This window comes from Thermobia domestica, chromosome 1 (assembly GCF_964235325.1).
Source record: "Thermobia domestica chromosome 1, izTheDome1.hap1.1, whole genome shotgun sequence".
NCBI classification, from domain to species: Eukaryota; Metazoa; Arthropoda; class Insecta; order Zygentoma; family Lepismatidae; genus Thermobia; species Thermobia domestica.
Genome location: NC_137454.1, coordinates 321956061 through 321980951, shown reverse-complemented (window position 1 = coordinate 321980951; position 24891 = coordinate 321956061). Strand labels below are relative to the sequence as shown.

General features: G+C 37.4%; 1 protein-coding gene across 1 annotated transcript in view; it reads right to left on the bottom strand.

Moving 5' to 3' along the window:
• The window catches only part of LOC145662865 (eukaryotic translation initiation factor 2 subunit 3, Y-linked), a 132709-nt gene that overhangs the window by 12286 nt on the left and 95532 nt on the right, over positions 1-24891 (bottom strand). Inside the window, exons 8-9 of the mRNA XM_081728820.1 lie at positions 16437-16606; positions 6184-6356 (exon numbers count right to left, since the gene is read on the bottom strand). Coding sequence (XP_081584946.1) covers positions 6184-6356; positions 16437-16606 — 343 coding nt within the window. The remainder of the gene's footprint in view (positions 1-6183; positions 6357-16436; positions 16607-24891) is intronic.

Genomic DNA, 24891 nt, shown 5'->3' with positions numbered 1-24891 from the left:
AAAAAAAAGGAGGGGATATGATCCCTCTAAATACGCCCTATTATCTGGAAACAAACAGACACGCACAAGAAAGAATTCTCGTCTTAAATGTCGATGGTGATTTCCCCGTTGGAATAGTTAACGATTTTAAAACCCAAACCCAATGTTACGAAAAGAAGAAAGCAGGATTGCTCCGTTACCTATTCAAAATGGGATTTTCCCTAATCATCCTCTGCATGACACTTGTTTTCATACTATACTGTACATTTGAGTCTCATTGTATTATGATTATTAACTTCCATAATCGAAATAACAGAACAGAAACGGGATATTACTTATTTTCACTTTAAATTAATTTATTTTGAAATTTGATTTAAATCAACGATTTTTATTTAAAAAATCAAGTGATTTAAATCTTGATTTAAATCGTGCCTGGTTACGAATAAAATAATAATATATATGAGTGTGCCGCGAGAATTCAAGTTACACCTGTAGTGTGCCGCAAGTTGAAAACGGTTGGGAAACGCTGCTCTACAGAGAGGTTTCTGGAACTGTCCTGCTGTTTCTAATTCAACTAGTGATCAGTGTATTTTTAGTCTTTTGTAGCAAAGAAAAATTATATTAAAGAATAAATGTTCACTAAAGTGTCTTGTATACTTGTGGTAAAAAATAATAATAATAATTCAGAGACAAGAATTGTTTTTTTCTTCGAAATTTACCGACTCTTAATAGATTTTTTTTTTTACTTTTCCCGGTCTTCTAAAATTTCGTGACCTTCCGGCTTCCCAGATTTGTCGCTACCTTGTATAAGATATTTTATTTCTAGCACAAATTTTGAACACCTCTGATCCACTTAGGATAGGATAAAGTGGCATAATAAAAACCCAGCTTCAGATAGGTACTATACTCTAAAATTCATTTCAATTGTTGTCCCGTGACAAGATCACAAATATCAGACAACGTCGATTTGAATATGGGGAAAAAGTACAGAAAATGTCCCCTTCTCGAGCCTTTGAAAAGCGGAAATGTTAAAAAATGCTGGGAAACGTGTCCACTTATGTTTACGGAATTTATACACAACGTTTCATTGATCTAACTTGACGGGGATGTGAGATACTTAATTTTTTTGTATCAATTTTTGGCAATCTAGGATTTGCATCTTAATCAAGGTGAAATGATAAAAATCCGAGTGGTGTTAACTATATTTCAAAATTCATTTCAAATGGTTAGTTCGTTTTCCATGATGCAATCCCACAAAGGAGCATTTTAATGTTTATGTATTAAATTCGTGTAATACACATCAATGACAATCAAAATATGTCTCCATATCTTTTATCACTCCTTTAAAAAAATATAGCTATTTATGTATGTTAAGATTAGGTACACACAGATTTTTGAAGATGTATCCCAATGCCGCAATGACGTTAAGTGGAAATCACCATAAGATATGTGGAAGCCGTCACAATAGTTGACTGTTAGATTTCAGAGTATGCCGACCACGATACTTTTTCAAGTAAATGTAATTATATAATAATATTTTTGTAAAAAGCTGTATTTGCCTACTTTCGTGAAAAAAAAAAAAAAACCTGCATTTTATATCAATAAAAATATATTCAAATGCTTACTTTAATTGTGTTCTTTTATTCAACAACTACATTCTACATAAAAAGTAAGGCGTACCAGATAAAATCTACATATATTACTACACTAGCGTTCAAAATTGAACTACGAGGTAGATCGAAGTAGCATAAAATATTGCGTATAGTCGGTGGAAATAAATAAAATCCCGGGAGCACTTTGCCAGAGGTATCTCACACATGCACAGGAAGTAACACGTTACATAGTATGACATCAAGTGACCGTAGCACCGAATGGATCTGCTTCCCGAACATAAAGCAGCTGAATGAACGAGACGAGACAGTGTGTGTCAGTCAGAAAGCTTTTACGATGCATTAGGTGATATTACTCACAACATGCCCAGAGACAACATTTGGATGACTTCACATGAGGAAGAATTATCGGGAAACTGGAAGGACGAAGTGTGATGAGTATTGAACAGAAGTTTGGTATTGATATTGCTTATCATTGTTTTATGTGAATGGAGGGTATTCCGAACCATGGTCAATGCTGTGCAAAGGAGAGATGGTAGTCAAACATGGTCATTTACAACAGCGAACGAACACTACATCGTGAAACGAACAAGATGGGACCGACGTCAAACAGCACGTGTAATTGCAAATATATTTAACATTATTGCAAGCCCCAATCTCACGTTTTACAGTGGCATGTCAACTGCATGAGGGTGGTCCCTCTTCCCGACGGCCATTACGTTGTGTTTCGTTGACAACCACACATCAGCGACACAGTTTGCGGTGGTGCCAAGTATCAACACTGGATCAAGGAGGAGTGGGAACACGTTCTCATTTCTGATGAGAACAGATTCAGTCTGAGGAGTGATTGACGTATACTTATCTGCCGAGAGGTAAAAATAAATGATGAACCCAGGAATATTGTCGAATATAATCATTTGGGGGTTCAGATGTTCTTGTGTGGGGAGGCATAACGTTGCAAGAGCATACCGATCTCCAAATTTTTGAACACGGTACACTCACCAGTCAAAATTATAATACTGTGCTTCCTTCTCACGTGCTGCTTTTTAAAAACTATTTATTATGACAAACGTTAGTCTATATTATTTTATGGCATTGTAAATATCCCCACAGCTGAGGTTAAAATCTGCCAAGAATGAAAGGGTGGATTCCTTCCTCCCCCGTAATTTCATAAAAATGTGTTCCACGATAATTTTCGTCTAAAAGATATTCGATTTTAGTATGTCATTCACTTTCTTTGAGGCTATCCAATCATCACCTATGCAGGAAGTTAAACGCAGTAAAGAATAAAGTAAAGGATTTACTCTTCTTCCCCCCTCCGATTTCTTTTACAGTTCCACAATAAATTTTCTAAAATTCATTTGCTTTTGATATAATTCAATATATATTCTCTTTTGACTCTCTTCCCTAATCACCACATACCCCTCCCAGACTAAAAAATATGTTCCGCGATAATTTAGTTAACAACTGTTTGCTTTAGTGTAATATGTCGTACATCTTCTTTAAGACTTCAGAGCCATTCACTATGTTTCATAGTGCTGAAATCAGTAAAGAATAAACTAGTGGTATTACTACTCCCCCAACTCCTGATATATTAGTTACATTAGATATAGATATAGTTTCTTTGATTCTTTTCTATAATCCCCTTTGCTTGGAATGAAAAGTCAAGAATGAGCAGTGAATTTGGCCTCCTAATGTGGTATGAATTGGCCCTCCCCCTCAGCTTAAAAAATATGATCCAAGGAACCTTTCATAAAAATATGAGGTTTTCATGGAAGGTAGCGTATAATCTTCGAGATTACCTGGATTTAAAATCAAGCAACAACGAAACAGTGAATCCTTCCTTACCCTCCTCCCTCCAAGTTTAAAAATATATGTTCTCTCGTAACTTTCGTAAATATGAGGAAGAATCAAATGAAAACGCAGAAGTCCCATTAAAAATCCTTTTTTGTCCCTAGGCGTCTGGAAATTTGTAGGCAAAGCTCTTGACGTCTTTCCGAGCTGATAGACGAAGCAGTGCCGGTAGATGGGTTGGAACTGACAAGGGAACATTTAGATTTGGTGAATTCAGTTGCTGAAAATAATTGCTAGCACTGGATTCAGCATTAAAAGAAACAGAGAAAAAGAAGGTATTTAGTGGCAGACCGTATACAGGGTGGGAGACAAGTGAGAGCAAAGTGCGAAGATAGAACGTAGAAAATGTCTAGAAATGCCATGTTTAATTTTGAAGCAAGTAGAGGAATTGAAGTCAAATGTTGGGTATGAGGAATGTATGTAGAGTTCCACTGAAGGCGTAATGTGAATCATGGGGAACATCTGAAAAGCCGCCATGTTGGAATTAGCGCAAGAAGAAAAAAAAATGAAATTAAATCTTTGAGTTTTACGTCCCACGGTTATGCCGGTGAGGCTAAAGGAGACGGTGATGATGAGTAAAACGGTGATGAATGAAATGGTGGAATGAAGAAAGTGAGAGGAAACGGGAGAACCCCGAGAAAACCCCACACACGGTGTTTGTCCACCACCAAGTTCACTTGGCGGGGGCTGGGATTGAACCCGGGACCCCAAGCACCAGAGGTGAATTAGCGCAAGAAGAATATGCGGAAAAGGGACCATGTGACATATGGCTCTTGACGCACACCGTATATTGAAATTAATAGTGGACAATACAGTTTGAAACATCTGTTTAATTGCACCTGTTATGGAACTTAAGAATGATTGTATACTTGATACAAAAATTGAGGCAACAGTGTGCACATTTGAAAAATGATAAAGATGGACAATCGAGCTGGTCACAGCTGTCTCCAGTATTGAAACTGAAGCAGTAGTCGACAAGTGTCATGAATGCGTCAGGTGCTGTTTGCAAATATCCAATCTTGTAGAAAGCATATCTAATCATAGCTCTCTTGGTGCTGTAAACTGGAAGTTGGTGAATGATTGGAAGTTACCGAAGTTATCCCGTTGTCATATTTTGAAGTCAAATGATAGAAAAACGTGTCTTCTACATAATTTACAAAATTCGTATACGTACGGAAGAACGCATCCAACGGTTGTACGAGCGACGTGCAACCATCAGGTATAAGAAGTTGGTTAAGTTCAACATTGTCCGGTTTCTGCACCAACTCTTAATTTTTATTGGTTCTCCACGAATCAGCGAGGAGCAACAGTTTCATCTGCTCTATAGAAGACCAGAAACGTCAGTCATTAACTCCTTTAGGTTGTCCTTGGTCATATTTGCACTTTTACCAGTATATGAACGAATATTGGGTAGATTGAAACGCTTGTTGGCTGGAAAGTGGCCTCGTTCACGTTTGTGGTTGTTCCTCATTCACGTCACCTTTACGACAGTATTGCTACATTGCCATAGCGTGGAATACCTCCTGTTGCAGAGGTCTCAAACTATCTTGGTCACTATTGATTTCAATAGACGGTTTGCGTCTAGAATCATATGCCACATGATCCCTTTCCCGTATATTCTTCTTGCGCTAATTCCAACATGACGGCTTTTCAGATTTCCCACATGATTCACATCACGCCTATTCAGTGGAACTCTACATGCATTCCTCGTATCTAACATTTGACCTCAACCCCTCTACTCGTTTCAAAATTAACATGGCACTTTTAGATATTTTCTATGTTCTACCTTCGCACTTGCCCTCACTTATCTCCCACCCTGTATACGGTCTGCCACTAAACATCCTCTTTTTCTCTGTTTCTTTCGGTGCTGAATCAGTGCTGGCAATCATTTTCAGCAATTGAATTCACCAAATCAGAATGTTCTCTTGTGAGTAACAGCTAATTCAATATGGCGGCCCACTACCCAACTGCACCAAAAAGCAACTGCGTGAAGTTATTTTAATGGAGTGAAGATGTAAGACCGGTCGATTTCATCGGAGAATGGAGCCGAAGTATGGGGACGCTTGTCTGTCCCAGCAGCAACTCTACGAATGGTGCAAGAAATTCACAGAAGGTACGAACGACTTTGTTGACTGATGCTCCCGTCCGGGTCAGGCTCATCGAGTTGTGACAGACGAGTCCATAGCCGTAACAGATCGGCTTTTCAGGAAAACCGTCATGTCACTTTCGCTAAAATGGCTTCATTGCTGAATATATAAGCTTCGGTTCAGTACATGACATAGTGCATGACGAACTCCGCTACAAAAAAGTGTCCGCCAGGTGGGTTCCTCAACAAGTAACGCAAGAATTGAAAGATCGTCGGGCTGATATATGTCAAGAGTTGATGAGGGAGTTATAAAGAGGAAGGTGAGGATTTTCTAGTTCACATTGTCACCAGGCATGGAAGTTGGGTGCACTATTCTCAACCGGAGACGAAACGTGCAAGCAAAGACCTTTTCAATCATCTCAATTGCTTGCACTTGAAATGGAACAATAATAAGGGTGCACGTTTTCACTAATTTTATGTAATATATTTTCCTGAATATTTATTGAACACACTTAGTTTTTATAAAACATTGTGTGTGTTTTGTCGGAGATTTGAAACTTACTTTCATACTTTAGTGTTGTAATTAGTGAAAGAACTAGTCTACTATTTCTGTCTTTACAAGTGTCAGAAATTATTACCACATAAAAATATTACCTCCAGTGTTTTTCGACTCTTCTGCTTAGAGCTATTTTTTCTCCTATCTCCGTACAAACAGGATTTGTAAGACTTATTTTAGCCAAGTCAGCTTTCGATGCAAGCACTCGTCCGCCAGTTGATAAGGAGCCTATGTTTACCAGCAATACTTCATGTTTGGATAATTTTTGGACCTGGAATGAAATTTCAAACACTCATCAAATATTGTTCTTCTATTAAATGAACATAAAATTTATCTTTATTTTTATTATCTGTTGCTAAATATTTTTTTATACATATACCGGATTATTATACGCTGCCATACTCTAAAATGTCTCAATGCGAACATATTTCCATCTGGTTAACTCAGATAAATATTAACTATTTAGAATGTTCTGTCCTTACCTTGTAGATACGCTGGAATCATATAATAAGCACAATAATAAGAAACAGAATCACAGTGTGTATAGATTTAACCGTTTAAATATGTTCACAAAACATTAGCATACCAAAGATGCCGGTAAGTCTGTGCTAGAGTTCCAGGTTTGATTCCACCTCGTGCCAAGTGGCTTGTGGAGAAACACATGTCCATGAGTTTTCTCGGAGTTCTCCCGTTTTCCTCCCACTTGTTCATTCCACGATTTCATTCATTATCATCATCTCAGTCTCCGTTAGCCTCAGAACATAATCGTGGGGCGTTCAACTATATCTATAAACTAGTACAGGTGTCAATCTATATAATTGTATCTATATAAGTGATCCAAATAATTGTATTGCTTGACCATATATATATATATATATATAGGGGCACGAGTTTTTCACATTAAGAATTTGAAAATTTCGCGTTTTGTCTTTTATATTTCGCGTTTTGTCGCATTTTCCAAATAAAGTTTCGCATTTTTTAGCCCTCGTGGAAAAGATATTCCGTGATATTTTTACAATTGTTCCTTTTATTCATAGATCAGTACAAAAATAAACCATTAATTACCTAAAAACAAAATACACTGAATATTTCATTTGACATTGTAAATTTCACTTATAGATTATATTTTTTTAATCAAACTGAAGGAAAATCAGTAACTAAACTTACTATGAGTAGGAAAGTTTTGTCGTATTCTGAAAAAAAACAAGTTACATTTAAGTATTAAACATAAGCAGGTTAAATGTTCCCACATTTTCCTCATTGTTGTACGTTTGTCGCTTATCACCAGTTCATGCCATTGGCTACCTAATTAAAATGGCTCCTCTCCATCCACCTGCGATGGTGATAGCTAACGTGCGACATGTTCTCTATAACCGTGTTTGAATCACCCAAAATGCACCGTTCATGCCACGTTTTACCGTTCCGTCAGCAGAAAACTTGCGTTTTCAAATCATTGAATAGATATTTTAAAAAATTCGCGTTATTTTGCGGTTAGAAATTTCGCACAAAACTGCCAATTTCGCGTTTTATCGCGCAACAGAAACCAACGAAAATACACATAGAATATCATAAAACGTCAAGAAACTGAAAATTACTTAATTCTGACGCATTTCGTTTTATCGCGAATTGCGAAAAAACTCGTGCCTCTATATATTCAGCGCAAGCACGTGTTACCACAACATGTGCTACTATTTACAAACAGTACAAGCAGACGAGAAACTACAACCAGGAAAACAAGAAACCGAGACGATGGAGACCGAGCCACCAAGAGACCATCTATAAAAGCGAAACCTCAAGAGGAACAGCTATCAGTTTGACCTCTGATCAAATAACTAACACCTGCTCCCGAGGTCGCTTTGGACTAAGGAGTTCACCTTTACCTAAACCGGAGGTCGCTTTGGACTAGGGATTCCTAACTACAACCAAAGCTCGCGAAGCTGCTTTGGGCTGAGGAGGTTTTCCTATAAGACTCACCTAAAACCCTGCAAATGGTCTGGAGGCTGCTTTGAGTATAAAGAGCACCGTGCGAAACACCTTTTCCTTCACCTTGGTCACTTATAAGGAAAACACTGTTAGACTGATCTTTGTAAATTCAAAGATATTTGTATTTAGATTTTATAATAAAATTGGTGAAGGGAAAACACCCGGAACGTTATTGACTTTACCACAAAGACATTACAAATGGCCAAGCAATATCTATCTATCTATATATATATATCTATATCTATGTAGTCCTGTACCCCCTGTAGTTACCGAGTACAGATTGGTAAAAAATGGACAAATTTGTGTTTTCTGTAAAATCTTATTAACTTCAATTGGCCATATCTCCCGTAAATATTGAGCAAGAGAGAAAAATAATATATCATTTTGAAGAGGAAAGAATAGGCTACAAGATATGTCAGAAACATTTATTTGAAAATCAAATATTCTCCGGGAAAATTTTGTATCAGTGAGATCTCAGAAACTGTCCATTTGATTTCCTTGAAACTGGATACCAAGGTAGTCCCATATGTTCGGCATGAGTGTGCCAAATGTCAACTTGGGCCAAGAATGGGCCTGAAGTCTACAATGATTTTCGTGTGACCACGTCGGGCGAGACACCTGGGGTACCAATCACTTCAGCTTCTTTTTCTGAATTGGTGACGCACCAAGTACCGGAAAGCTCTGGTTCAATACGCCAATTGCTGCGTCAAATGATGTGAAAGGCTGATCAGGATTTGCACTAATAAGCTGTCCATAAAACGACTCTTGGTCATCACTTGCCTGTACGTCAGCTGTTCTGGAACGGCGCCTACTTAGTTCTTTCCTGCACTTGCTGCACACCTTGCTCAGACTCCGAGCTTTGAGTTGTGAAGCCAGTTCTGCCATCCACGCTTGCACCGTGTGAAGTCCAACCCTCACTTTACTGCTGACTGCGAAATGGATTGGCACAGTAGAGACATGGCAATGCTGACATAGTGGAATCACCTAAGCAGCAATGCAGTGTTTGAATGCACACAGTTACAGGTAATGCTGCACATGGATTACGGGACTATCCATTACTGACACTCGGAAATGTGCTGTATAGTCACTATGATCTCACTAGTTATGCCTGAACACTATATAGACACTTCCAGCTCGACTTGTTATCCAGTCTAGAGTTAAGAGCTTACTGTCAGGCCGTGTCAATGTCCTCTGTTTTTATACAGGTAACGAACCTGCCAGAATGTTCCAGATGGTATAGAACTTTCTAGAATGTTCCAGAAGATTCTTTTCTAGCATGTTCCAGACGGTTCTGGAACCCTCTAGAATGTTTCAGATGATTCGAGAACCTTCTAGAACGTTCACGTATTTAGGCCAATGTACTACGATTGATAGTGGAATATTCCAAAGATCCCACAGGATTACTGAATTACAGATTGCACCAGAAAAACATTATTGTTAGGTTAGTTATACCTTACTTTACTAGTAATGACAAATTGGCAAGTTGCCACATTGGCACCTCAAGTGTCTCTCCCGACATGGTCACACGAAAATCATTGTAGACTCCAGGCCCAAGTTGACATTTGGCACACTTATACTGGACATATGGGGCTACCTTGGTACCCAATTTCAAGGAAATCAAATGTGTAGTTTCTGAGATATTACTGATCCAAAATTTTCCCGTATTTCCCGAAAATGATATTTGATTTTCAATGTAGCCTATTCTTTCCTCTTCAAAATGGTATATTATTTTTCTCTCTAGCTCAATATTTACGGGAGATATGACTAATTGCTAACAAGATTCTACAAAAACATCAAATTTGTCCATTTTTTAGCACCTGTACTCTGAAACTACAGCGGGTACAGGGCTAAAATTTGGTGCATGATCATCTCTCGTAGGGGCCTAGATGTACACCAAGTTTCATTAAATTCTGAAACGACGTTTTTTTTTTTTTTTTTAATTTGGTTGATTTCACATGAAATGGCTACATATATATATATATAGTCGCTCTCACAAGTGAGTGTACACTTGTAGTTATTATGTTAAAACTGCTATAACGTCTACGTATATAATATTTTGTTTCGATAAATTAGCATGAGTCTATGTTAAAAGAGTTTGAGGCTTCTTTAGACAATGTAAGTAAGAATTTGCTGTGTTTCGAAGGACGTGTGAGTACTAAGTCCCGCAGGATATAAAAAACAAAGAGACAGGATTGAAAAAATGAAATGAAATCTTAGAGTTTTACGTCCCACGGTTATGCCGGTTAGGCTAAAGGAGACGGTGATGATGAATAATGAATGAAATGGTGGAATGAAGAAAGTGGGAGGGAACTAGAAAACCCCGAGAAAACCCACGCACACGGTGTTTGTCCACCACAAAGTTCACTTGGCGGGGGCTGGGATCGAACCCGGGACACAGGATTGAGTGTACACCTTAGTATTGTTATGCAGTTAGTAGAAATACAGTTATGCACATACGAAGAAATCCACGTCAAAGTGTGCCAAAACTTACCACGAAAATTGCTTTTGAGACGGGAAAAGCAATCTCGTGGGAAACGATACGTAGGACGTTGAGAAGAGCTGGATATCATGGTCATATAGCCAAGATAAGTGAACTCAACAAACGTAAAAAATTGGTGTTCGCTAAAAAGTATATTTCACAGCCTCCTGCATTCTGGGATTCAGTGATATTTAGTGACGAAGGCAAGTTTAACGTGTTCGGATCAGATGGACTGCAGTATATGTGGCGGCGACCCAATAAAGCCATACAACAGGAAAATTTACGACCTACTGTCAAACACGGAGGTGGTTCCGTAATGTTGTGGGGCTGTATGTCCGCTTCTGGTGTAGGTAACATGGAGTTTATTGATATCAGAATGGACAAATACGAGTATTTGTCAGTGTTAAAGAATAATATCAAGGAAAGTGCTAACAAGCCTGATATGGGGTCATTGTATTATTTTCAGTATGACAACGGTCCCAAGCATACTGCAAATATTGTCAAACTGTGGTTGTTATATACCTCTAAAAAGGTTGGAAACTACACCAGTCTCCGGATTTAAAACCAATTGAGGATTTGTGGTGGAAATTAGAAAAACAAGTGCAGAAACATAAAATAACGAATAAAACTGAGTTGGAAAGAATTTTGCAAGAAGAGTGGAGCAAAGTTCTTCCTTCAGTTATCCACAAATATGTACACTCCAGTAATAAAAGCCAAAGGTGGCGCCACCAACTACTGAACTATCTTTTCTGTTCAATATTCAAGTGTGTACGCTCAATTTTGTGACTCCAAATACACATACTACTTTGTTTTCTTATTTTTTTACTCATTACTGAAATAATGTTTACGAAGAAAATGTATCTTAATTTGTTCTAGATCTGTTCAGGAAGCAATATTTTAAGTTTGAAATACCTACTTCACTTATGTAGATGCCTTTTGTGCATTTTTATGTTAATAAATAAGGTGTGCGCTCAATTGTGAGAGCGACAGTTTCAACTTTAATACTTGACTGTGAACAAAGTTATGAATTTTCAAAAGTTGGAATATTAATGTGAATTAGCGTCTTAACCAAATTAAAAAGAGACTAACTTGTACAATAGAAATATTTTAATTGCTACTTCTACATACATATATATAACAGGAAATCAATTACTTACAACAAAATAATAACAATAATAAATGTTAGCCTATTAATCTCCGATCACAAAATTGAGAAAAAGTAACGTATCACATTTTTTCTAATCTGAATGTTAAGGAGCACGCTTATTTATTCAGAAAGTTTTTGTACAATGCTCTGTGCTCTGCTTGTTGCCGTTGTGAACTTAAGAAGTAATATTTTTCTTAAAATATTTTTAATAGGTACCTACACACGATCACTAGTAGACTTCTTAAATGACGTTCTAAGTCCTGCACAGGACGCACACATCATTGTTACTCAAACTGAGTTATTCAATCTTTGCCTATCACTACCGTTCTTTATAGACATAAGTCACTGTCAATTTGTACACAACACAATGTTTTTTATAAATGTCCTTTTTCCGATGTTACATAGCACCTAACTACGTTTTCTGAAATGTCTTGAAATTTATATTTTCTTCTTCCTTTGACTTGCATACAATTTTCACATCTGGTTTCAAGTGCTTCGATACGTGTCATTTCTATGTGACGAGAAGTGGCCTGAGAACATTACATGAGGTCCCAGCATTTACCTGGTGTGAATGAGGAAAACCTCATTCAGGATGGCCGTCCTGTAAAAACTTACATTTTTTCAATCGAGTGTCCTCACCTGGAATCGAACCCGGGACCGCTCACACAAAATGTGAGAGCGTTAGCGACTACGCTGCGCGGGGCCACCCATCACCGAGAATCGAACCACTGTCTCACACGCAGAAGGCATGTACGCTAACCACATAGCCACAAGAAAGCTCTTAAACCTTAAGTTTGTTGAAGAGGACGCGAAAGGTTTCTGGGTGTTTTCTTTCTTTTCTATTGTAAAGACTGGTTTTAATTATCTCGCACATAATTAATTTCAAGCTTTACCTTAATTTAAATTCACTCACATAAAAAGCGTTCACCAACCATGTTTAAAATTTGCTACACATCGTTGCTTCTGTTCTACTCTAGGCAGGAGCTGATGTGGTTCGGATTCCACGTTAATTAGTAGGTCCCATCTCATATGGCCTCGCTACTGAAAGAAATGTTAAAATCAACACAACTCAACGTCGTTGCTTCTGAAATTTTTCTTCTGGTACATTAAGGAATGTATATGGCAAGATAAAAATTACTGTAAGTAAAAATATTTCTACTCTAGACATAAAATAAATAAATCATACTTTAAAATATAATACAGATACAATAATTATATAGGATGTGTCCGAGGGTCTGTAGGTATCTTCGTCCTTCCATATTGCTTCAGATTGAATGGCCAATATCTGAACTGGCATGTCTCCTACATTTCGCGGAAAACATCTATAACTGGAATCAGTTCTTGTATAGTTCTCCTGTCAAAATTTACATGTCGATTACTAGTTATTAAAAACTTCTCCACTGTTCTTTGAATACTGCTGCCGGATTTTCATGAAACTAAGTTTTTATCATGAGATTTATTCCTTCGCTTCCTTCCTTCTCTTTCCCAGATAGTGTGCTCGCCGAGGAAAATCGTCCCTCATACGTCACGGGCTAAATGGCCATAGGTGCCGAAAGCCCAGAAATCTAAAATCCTAAAACCCTAAATCAATAATCTTTTTCAGTTTAGTCGTTACATTTAGATTGTTTATTAAATATTTTCCTTAAGTAATTATTACTCACATTAAGATTAGGAAACCCAATCCATTTGTCCTAAACTAGAAGTCTCATTACAGGCTTATGGGGGTAATGAGTGGGTTTGCGATTCTCCTTATCGTTTTTTAAAGTAAATGTAACCATTATTTCCTTCCGACTTCAGAAAGGTATTGTTTTAAACGCTGTAAAACTTCAAAGTTGGTTGTTCACTTTTTATGTTCCTCAAATGTTCCTTAATTCTAGTAGAAATATTTATTTTGGTGATACTTATATAAATCTCCTTGCAGTCGCAGGAAGTTTGTAATATTTCGCAAACCATCAGGTAAATTAACTTTTATAGCCTGTAAGATGTTTCTCAATATTCCTCCTCTTCTTGTAGCCCCACGTAGCGTAATCGCTTACGCTCTCGCCTTCGGTGCTAGCGGCCCCGGGTTCGATTCCCGGTGGGAGCACTTGGTCGAAAAAGTGTAAAATGCCATCCTGAATGAGGTTTTCCTCATTCTTGGGTGGTACCTAACTTATAGGTCCCAGGTCGCTTCCTTCCTTCTCTTTCCCAGATAGTGTGCTCGCCGAGGAAAATCGTCCCTCATACGTCACGGGCTAAATGGCCATAGGTGCCGAAAGCCCAGAAATCTAAAATCCTAAAACCCTAAATCAATAATCTTTTTCAGTTTAGTCGTTACATTTAGATTGTTTATTAAATATTTTCCTTAAGTAATTATTACTCACATTAAGATTAGGAAACCCAATCCATTTGTCCTAAACTAGAAGTCTCATTACAGGCTTATGGGGGTAATGAGTGGGTTTGCGATTCTCCTTATCGTTTTTTAAAGTAAATGTAACCATTATTTCCTTCCGACTTCAGAAAGGTATTGTTTTAAACGCTGTAAAACTTCAAAGTTGGTTGTTCACTTTTTATGTTCCTCAAATGTTCCTTAATTCTAGTAGAAATATTTATTTTGGTGATACTTATATAAATCTCCTTGCAGTCGCAGGAAGTTTGTAATATTTCGCAAACCATCAGGTAAATTAACTTTTATAGCCTGTAAGATGTTTCTCAATATTCCTCCTCTTCTTGTAGCCCCACGTAGCGTAATCGCTTACGCTCTCGCCTTCGGTGCTAGCGGCCCCGGGTTCGATTCCCGGTGGGAGCACTTGGTCGAAAAAGTGTAAAATGCCATCCTGAATGAGGTTTTCCTCATTCTTGGGTGGTACCTAACTTATAGGTCCCAGGTCGCTTCCTTCCTTCTCTTTCCCAGATAGTGTGCTCGCCGAGGAAAATCGTCCCTCATACGTCACGGGCTAAATGGCCATAGGTGCCGAAAGCCCAGAAATCTAAAATCCTAAAACCCTAAATCAATAATCTTTTTCAGTTTAGTCGTTACATTTAGATTGTTTATTAAATATTTCCCTTAAGTAATTATTACTCACATTAAGATTAGGAAACCCAATCCATTTGTCCTAAACTAGAAGTCTCATTACAGGCTTATGGGGGTAATGAGTGGGTTTGCGATTCTCCTTATCGTTTTTTAAAGTAAATGTAACCATTATTTCCTTCCGACTTCAGAAAGGTATTTGATATCTTCTTTTCTAATTTCCTTTCACAGCACAATGCGATAGCTCAACCGAAGACTTTATTCCAGACGTTGGCCTTCATTCGTGCCTGTAGTCTGATGTTTACTTTGTAACAGCAGTTATGGACCCGTAACGAAGGTATTTCTGTCCAGGGACTGAAACTGTCATAAAGCTCGTACGAGGGGGAGTTCGGATTATTGATAATCTATACGTCCATTACAAAAAGAAGGCTTTATCTATGTATATATTTATTGGATGAGCCATTTTTTTTTTAAAGAATCAGTTTTGACAATATTGTTTTTTTTTAACATTTTTTAAAAAGAAAAACATTAATAAATATTTCAGAATATGTTATCTAAAAAGTTATATATTGAAAAAAAGCATCACCTATCTAGGTATACATGATACCTAATAAATTTTAGATTAGGCTCCTTCAAAAACAGATTCAGACGGATGGAATACATTAGCCAGGAATGGAGAAACGGATACTCAGAATTACTTCAGTTGATATTACAGAGAACCCTGGACTCAAAATTATTTGAGTGACAATCCTGTTATCTCTAGCGTAAGTACTAAAATTCAAAATAATAGGATGATAGGAGAACAATAGAAAGAAATGCAGAGATCTTATTAAACACCTGCAGGGACATGGGTTTAGAAGTAAATGCATCGAAAACTAAATACATGGAAGTATGTCGGGACCGTAATACGGCGAATTATGGGTGCGTTAAAATATTAAATAATACTTTAGACAAAGTGGATACTTTCAAGTATCTAGGATCAATATTAACAGAGGAAAATCATATTCATGAAGAAATTAAATGTCGACTAAAAGCACAGGGAATTCGTGTTATTATTGTTCTAAATCTCTTGTCGTCGCGAATTCTGTCGAGGAATTTGAAGCTTAAAATATATAAAACGGTAATCATGACTGCTCTTCTGTATGGTTGCGAAACATGGTCACTTACTCTGAGGGAAGAACATAGACTAAAAGTATTTGAAAACAAGATCCTGAGTATATTCGGACTCAAAAGGAACGGGAATGGCGAAAACTTCATAACGAGGAACTGCATAATTTATACGGTTTGCCGAACATTATTAGGGTCATCAAGTGTAGGAGGCTTAGGTGGGCAGGTCATGTAGCTAGGATGGAAGAAAGTAGAAACGCTTTCAAAGTCTTAACTGTAAGACCAATCGAAAAACGACCATTAGGAAGACCTAGGCGCATATGGGAGGACAATATTAAGATGGATCTCGCAGAAATAGGAATTCACAGTAGAAGCTGAATCCAGTTGGCTCAGGATAGAAGTCAGTGGAGAGCTATTGTGAACGCGGAACTGAACTTCCGGGTTCCATAGGCCATAAACATTTTTATACCAAGGATTTCTAAGTCATTACTTCCACTTATAATCATTTCAAAAATTTTATCACATTAAAAATGTATTTTTAATTTTACGAAAAGATCAAATTAATTATACGCACTGTGCTGACAGTATAACTAAATTAAATTTTGAGTTTAAGTAAGTATCGTACCTTTGCTCCTTTCTTGTCACCTTCCGTTCTAACTCCCAACAATCGCTTCAATAAATAATACGATATTTCTAATTCAATGAAGATCTTCGGCAAGGCTCCAACAGCACCCAAAACTTGACCAACCATTCGATCAGCTCTGCACAAGGTTGGTTCTATCTTAGTGCCAACTCCTACAAATACAAGAAACGGAAAATATATAATAATCCTTCTGCAACTAACAGCGAAGGAATATGAGTATTTTAAATTAAAATAATAATATACAGAAAAAGTAGCATATTTGTGTCGAAATAAAATCTACAAATTCGCTCAATTCAAAATCCGAATTTAATTTATAGACATCAAACGAGAGAATATTAAACGAACATTTATTTTTCAATGTAATCTTTTACATTAGCACTTTTATCATCAATATACAAATGCGTTAGTTAACAGAATAATAGGATTTGCCATCTGAGCCACACTAACACACAATATTTTTATGTGTAAAGGGGTTTTATGCATTACAGGCGCCTGTGAAACATGCATAAACAGACATATTTTTACAGGCGCCTGAAAATGGAACACTTTGGAACGCATGAGACAGGTATCGATTTTCTTCAAGATCATTGCATGTTCATTTCACGGAAACAGATAGTTTTCATGCTGATAGGGTTGCAACCTTGCAACGTAAAAAATGCGTGTAAACAACATGTAGAGAGTGGAAAGACATGTACGTAACCGGCATATTCCATGTAGTTGACATATACGTCACCTCATGAGGATCTGACGACAGCTGCTTTTCATTTGATAAAAATGTAATTGACATGTGAAATACAGGTGTTGGCGAAATGTGTTTGGACCCCCTCCCCCCCCCCCGAAAAGCTTTGGACCCCTCCCGAAATAAATTCCTGCGTACCTCTTTCATGTACCCAATTCCCATTGAGTACTCACCAGTGACGAAAAGTGGATCATGTGTGATACTGTACTTCAAATAAAAATATAGAAATAAAATGTGTAAAATTCAAATCTGATTACAAGAATGTAGGCTGCATACTTTAAGGAGTAATACTACTATTTGATCCATCTAATCCAAGGGTGTGCGCACGCCTCCGTATGTGTGTGTCAGCACCTTGCATATGTGTATGTCAAAGTGGAGACTTGATGTCTGGATATTGCATGTTCCCTACGCTTGTAACGTGAATGTTTCACTCTAATCAACCTTGTCCATCGCATTTACCTGTTTAAGCTATTTACTCACTACACGTATCAGTTTAATCCATTTATTGGCAGTCATGATCATTGCATGTTCCCATTTATCTGTACATTGCCTGTACACTTCATGTACGTGAGTTCACACTGCATATTACAGGCAGTGTGTCCAATTCTATTCCAATGTACTATACATGTGTCAGGACCTTGCATATGTGCATGACAAACTGGAGACTTGGTGCCAGAATATTACATGTTTCGTACACCTGTAACATTAATGATTCACTCCAATCAACCTTGTTCATCCCATGCACCTGTTTAACCCATTTATTGGCAATCATGATCATTGCAATTTCCGTTTACCTGCACATTGCCTGTACATTGCATATAGGTGGATTCACACTTCGCATGTACACGGAGATAATACAGGCAATGTATTCAGTTGTAATCCCAAGTATTATACATGTACCAGGACCTTGCACAGCGAATGTCGAATTGGAGACTTGTGCCTTAATATTGCATGTCTCCTATGGCTATAACGTGAATGTTTAGCTCCAATCCACCTTGTTCACCACACGTATCTCTTTAATCTATATATTGGCAATCATGATCATTGCATGTTCCGTTCACCTGTACATTGCCTGTACACTGCACGTAGGGGAGTTACACACTTCGCGTGTACACGAAAATGATAAATGTAAAATAACACATTCTACATCATGCATTTTCCATGCTATACGATAATGCATGGTATTCACATGTAATGCGAATGTCACACATGTATATTACATGTTGATAAACAGGCACCTTCCTTGCACTCTTCATTCTTACTGTATTGCGAATGTTATCAACAATCCATTCAAGGTACTTTATATGCACATATTCCCTCCATTTACTTGCATGTGAGTGACTACGTGTACATTGCATGTTCTCATTTTAATGTACAAGCTCTGTACAACGCGTGTTTTCGTGCAAAATTTCCAACAGAAGTTTTGTAATATTTTCTTTACATGTGTTTTCGCCGAAACATAATATTCTTATGTGTAAAGAAGAATTTTATGCATTCATTTATGCTTTATTTTCTTAACTTTTTATAGAAACGACTCTTGAAGAAAACAACTACACAGTATTGATAAGTTTCGAGTTTTCTTGCTTCTGAGTATTAGTCAATTGTTTCAGAACCGAAGTCATCATAGTTCGTTGATCATGAGTAATTTTATTCCAAAACATTACTTATGACTGTTTTCTCCACTTTCTTTCAGGAATAATTACTCGCTTACTGCTAAAGATGAGGTTCTCTACCCGTATTAACATTATAGGGTTCCCACTCATTTTCCAAGATCAAATTCCCTGACTTTTCCAGGTTTTCCAGGTCACTTCTCAGAAATTTCCAGGTACATCATTTTGTAGCACATATTTGTTCCGGTGCATAGAAAAATAGAATTTGCACATGAAGGGAACTTTTTTTTTTAATTATGAAATGTCCCCTACCAAATAGCCGGATAAGGCAAAGAGTGAAATCTGGTAACTTAAAAAAAAGAAAGAAAAGAAAAGAAAAGAAAGAAAATAACCCGTATGCTATTTATGTACATTTTCTGGTCAATAATGTTGCCAATGAATTTATGAAAGTGCTCAACATTTTCAATCTGAGCCTGAGTTCACTCCACCCTGGATGGGGTGTCTGTTTATTTTTATTTATTGCTACAAGTATTCTATTATTTTTCCTTTTCACAGAAGTAATTATAGTAAACATTTACAATCGTTAAAGTTGTTAATGGACGGATTCAGAAGTTAAAACATTTTATCATCAGTTTGACAATTTGTGAGACTTACTACAGATATATATTTTCTGTTTGTCAAGAGAACTTTCTGCACTGATGATACATAATTACAAAAGTTTTCGCAAGTCTGATAATTTCTTATCAATGTCTGCTTCCTCACGAGATAATGTTATAATAACCTTGGACTTCTTAGCTTCAAGTTCTCTTATTTGAAATTGAATGTGTCTCTTCTGCAGTCTCTTTCTAGGTTCATCTGATTGTTCGCTTTTCTTTTTCTGTAATGCATCTGTATATCTTGAGTGGGAGCAACGTATATATTGAAGCATCTTGTTGGTCACGTTCACTTTTAATGGATCACCCTCTACCTAAACTGAGTCATACATCATTCTTTGAGCCACAACTGTCTCTTCATGCAAATTTTCTACTAGTAAGTCTTTGTTAATAGAAAATCCACTTTCAACATTTGCGTTGCCATGCGAAAGCGTAAGTGTTAATTTCATGAGAGACCACAATTCCTTATATTCTTTGTTGTCTGTTAATATATTTGCGTACATTTGACAAAGATTATCATTTTCAAGAGGAAATTCCTTGAGCTGCTGATGGACTTTAGTATCTGAAATAAATCGGGTGTACTGCTGTTTTGCCACATCTGCTTGCTTTGAAGATATGTGGTTAATATCATGTAGGTAGATGAGTAATGTATTCATCTGATTTTCCGCTTTACCAGTATCTTGAAGGATAACTGTGGGAAAATGAAATATTTTAGTTTTACGTCCCACGGTTATGCCGGTTAGGCTAAAGGAGACGGTGATGATGAGTGATGAATGAAAATGGTGGAATGAAGAAAGTGGGAGGAAACGGGAGAACCCCGAGAAAACCCACGCACACGGTGTTTGTCCACCACAAAGTTCACTTGGCGGGGGCTGGGATCGAAGCCGGGACCCCAAGCACCAGAGGTGAACGCTCTACCACTGAGCCACCGCGGCCCCTGGATAACTGTGGGGTTCAAACAAGAAATTGCACGTACAACACCATACTTAATAGGACTTCTTTCGATTATTTTCAATATAGTTTCTACAAGAAACTTCTGACATTGATTTAAAAAATCTAGCTTCTGTTTTTCAGACACTTTACTAATTGATAGCTGTTTTCTAGTAGAAAATCCTACATCAATGGATTGTACAGGAAGAAAATTAACTTCGGAGTTCATGTCAATTTTGAACAGGTTTGTTTAATTATTTTGCAGGATCTGTTTGTTTATACAACGACTCATCAAATTGAACAATACGTCAAGAAATGAATCATACAAGTAAGGTATCACTGAATCAGAGGTTTGAAATTTCTTCAAGAACGGTTCAAGTACTGATGCAATTGTGTTGAAGAAAGCAATTTTTGACAATGCCACTGGATCTTCACAGGCTTCACGCAAACAGTTTACAGACACAGTGGACGGTAATTTACTTGTTGAATTCAAATATTTCTTTACACTGGGAAAGATTTCCATGGGTCTTCTTGAAACGTCAGCATTTTCCACCCAACGGATTTGACAGAACTTCAGTGGAAAGTCCGAATGGCCAGTTTTGGGAATGAAGTCTGCACGACGAGCAGGGCTATCTTTGAAAACTGAGTACATTGCTTTGAGAATACTATTAACCTTCCACTCACTTGCTGTGTGACCAGCCTGAAAAGAACCATTTACCACATGCAAGCCACATGATCCAAGTTCCAATTGCATAGGGTTACCAGGCTCTTTACTTAGACCGTCTTTAAGTTCCCTAAAAAACGTCCAGTTTACATTTAGTCCATCCATTGATACTTGAAGTAATTTTGTAAAAGGGACATCTTCGACATGAACTTCTCCATTAAGTCTGATGCCCTTGTATGCCCAAGAAAGGTGGAAGTCAAATATCTAGATGAAACCTTTCGCAAATCATCGTCCCAGAAACGAAGTATTATATCCATTTGTTCTCTCTGAACTACCGAATTGAGCGACTCATCAAAACAAACCACTATTTTTCAGACTTCTGAACTTGACTCATCAGCTTTTCCTTTATATATATATATAAAGCTAGTCCATACGAAACTATATACTCTGCTTTTGTTGCACTAAGCGAAAACTGATTAGCTATTTTACTGTCAGGGAACATGGATTTGAAAAGACTTGATATATCAACATTTGAATTGTAGGAAAAATGATCTTTTTTTTTTCCAAAGCATAATTTATCCAAATATTTTAATTACTTTTAGATCGCTTTTCTTTTGCAAGAGGCATGGTTTGTTCCGCATTTTTAAATTAAGGACTTTCCTTCAAGTTTGAAGAATCATTGGTAACGGACACAGACGCACTTTTAGTTGAAGAACTTTCCTTCTGGTTTGAAGAATCGCTGGTAACGGACCCAGCATCGCATTTTCGTTCAAATATATCATTTATTTTCGGAGTTTTATGTCCTGTTGCACTCGTATGTGATTTACTTTTCATACGACTTACTACAGCCTGACGACCCATATTACTCAGCTCAAAGATCTTTTTGCAGCTGGAACAAAACCCTTGAAACTGATTGTGTTCAATTGGCTTCAGAAACTTTGCTCATTTAGGATTTAACTTCTCATCCATCCAATCAGGATTGATGTAGGATTTCTTCTTTGTAGCTATTATCACGAGATATGCTGTCCTACAAAAGATATACTGATTTAATTTATCTGGAAGAGGAATAGCTACATTCAATTCATTAAATACACACATCTATAGAAGTATCTCTAAGTTGCAATTAATGTAATCATTAAATTATTTCAATCTAATTATAATTCCAAAAAATTAGCACACTCAATCAGTGCATTGTTGTAGTGCTTTCGAAAATGGAGCTCCGATAAGATCTGAGACAGAATTCTGAACATAAAGTGATGATGTACGTTTAAAAAAGGACCTCGCACTTTTCTTATGGAAAGTGGCTTTCGGCTAATGTTGTTGAAACTTCGCTGGTTGATAGTTCTTAACATGTGGATCAAAAGTCTCAAAGGGCACAAAGACCGAAATCCACTCCTTCCCCCCACAAAACCGCCTCCAAGTAGCTGGGGGGGGGGTTAACTGATTTCAGCATGTAAAACAATTTGTTGTTTTAATCAACTCAACAAGGACCCCAAACAACAAATGTTAGACTATCAAACTACCCCACTTGACACCGCCCTTTGCCCCCACATATCCCCCCCGCGAATTACCTTACGGATGTTTCATATTAATGTAGTTTATAGTTTGGCGTATGTGTTGAAATACCTACAGTTTTGGTCTCACCGACGATATAATGGGTTTCACGTATCGCTGATTACGAATCTGAGGTGAGAGTTCTAGAATTCAAGATGGAGGATCAATATGGCGGACCAAAAACACGAAACTCCTGAATGTAGAAAAAAAATGTAGGTGTTTACTAGGGTATTTTGGGTCGTTGGTTACGAATCTGAGGTTAAAATTCTTGAATTCAAGATTGCAGATCCAATATGGTGGATAAAAACTTCGAAGCCACAAATCGTAGTAGACTAGAGTGTTTTTAGATCGCTGTTTAAGTACGCAACATTCCTTAATACTTCAGCCACCATGTAGAATTATTCTGCACCCTTGCCCTTTACCAAAACCCACCACAGATATCTTAATGCTGAACGGTGTTAAAATAATTCATCAATTATCTTTTCATTATTTTCATCATTTCGGTTTGCAGCATCTAATGTAGTACTTAGCAATGAGTCATCGGGATATCTAATAATCTGTAAATGTCGTGCATGGCCTAAATACCACAAGACACTTGCAACGTGCGCACATGTACCTAATGTACGAGCACCGCTTTGACATATACAGTAGTAACCTTGAATAACATTTTGATCATAATCCTGGTCATCTTCATCATTGGCTACATATGCTATGAAAACTTGATGCTTAGTTGCATTGCCGAACCTTGAGTAGAGACGTATGCGCAGGAATCCCGGTTCAGTTACGTTTTCATCAAGCTGGAATTGCTCATCGTTATCTCGTATTAGTTTATCTTGGACGTAAGAGGATGAGAGATTTATTTGATATGTGCCTACAGTCAAATCTCGTAAGTAGTTTAAGTTAAGTACAGGGAAATCAATTAGGCCTTGATCATTCAGCGGTACCCATTGACCGTTCCTTCTAATAAGATTATCTACCTCCACTCTTGCTTTAACAACGTTCGGCATGATTGACCTATTTCTCATTTCTCTAGCTAATTCAATGGTTGCATCTTGCATGAAAATAACGGGATGGTATCTGTTCAAAATAGCTCCAGCTATGTGATAGAAATTATTCAGTTTCTTTGCATGTTGCAGATTCAACGTTTGTGCTAGAAACTTAAAAACAGATCTTAGATGCCCGTTTCTTGCCTCGACTATCCATCAACTTTTAGTAACTAGTCGAGAAGTATTCGCATCTTCTGTTGATAGTTGTCTTTCACGTGGTAGTAGGAGTGCGGGCATTCTATGATCAATTCCTAAATATTCCAGTAAAGGAATTGCATCGCGGTATCCTCTGTCAACTAACACAATGTCACCATTTTGGAACCAGTTTGCTAAAGCACCTGCATCTTTTTGAAATTCTTCGCGAAGTATTTCTGCATCATTATTGTGCGAGTCAGCAAAATATGGCCCAAAAATAGATAGAATAAAACCATCTGGTGCTACTATAAGAGTAGGTTTTAATAGATGACGTTGTTTATGAAGAGAGTATGACTGTCGCAATACCCGAAAGTTCGAACTTTTGTGAATGTAGCCAATGATGAAGATGACCAGGATTATGATCAAAATGTTATTCAAGGTTACTACTGTACATGTCAAAGCGGTGCTCGTACATTAGGTACATGTGCGCACGTTGCAAGTGTCTTGTGGTATTTAGGCCATGCACGACATTTACAGAATATTAGATATCCCGATGACTCATTGCTAAGTACTACATTAGATGCTGCAAACCGAAATGATGAAAATAATGAAAAGATAATTGATGAATTATTTTAACACCGTTCAGCATTAAGATATCTGTGGTGGGTTTTGGTAAAGGGCAAGGGTGCAGAATAATTCTACATGGTGGCTGAAGTATCAAGGAATGTTGCGTACTTAAACAGCGATCTAAAAACACTCTAGTCTACTACGATTTGTGGCTTCGAAGATTTTATACACCATATTGGATCTGCAATCTTGAATTCAAGAATTTTAACCTCAGATTCGTAACCAACGACCCAAAATACCCTAGTAAACACCTACATTTTTTTTTCTACATTCAGGAGTTCCGTGTTTTTGGTCCGCCATATTGATCCTCCATCTTGAATTCTAGAACTCTCACCTCAGATTCGTAATCAGCGATACGTGAAACCCATTATATCGTCGGTGAGACCAAAACTGTAGGTATTTCAACACATACGCCAAACTATAAACTACAGTAATATGGAACATCCGTAAGGTAATTAGCGGGGGAGGGGATATGTGGG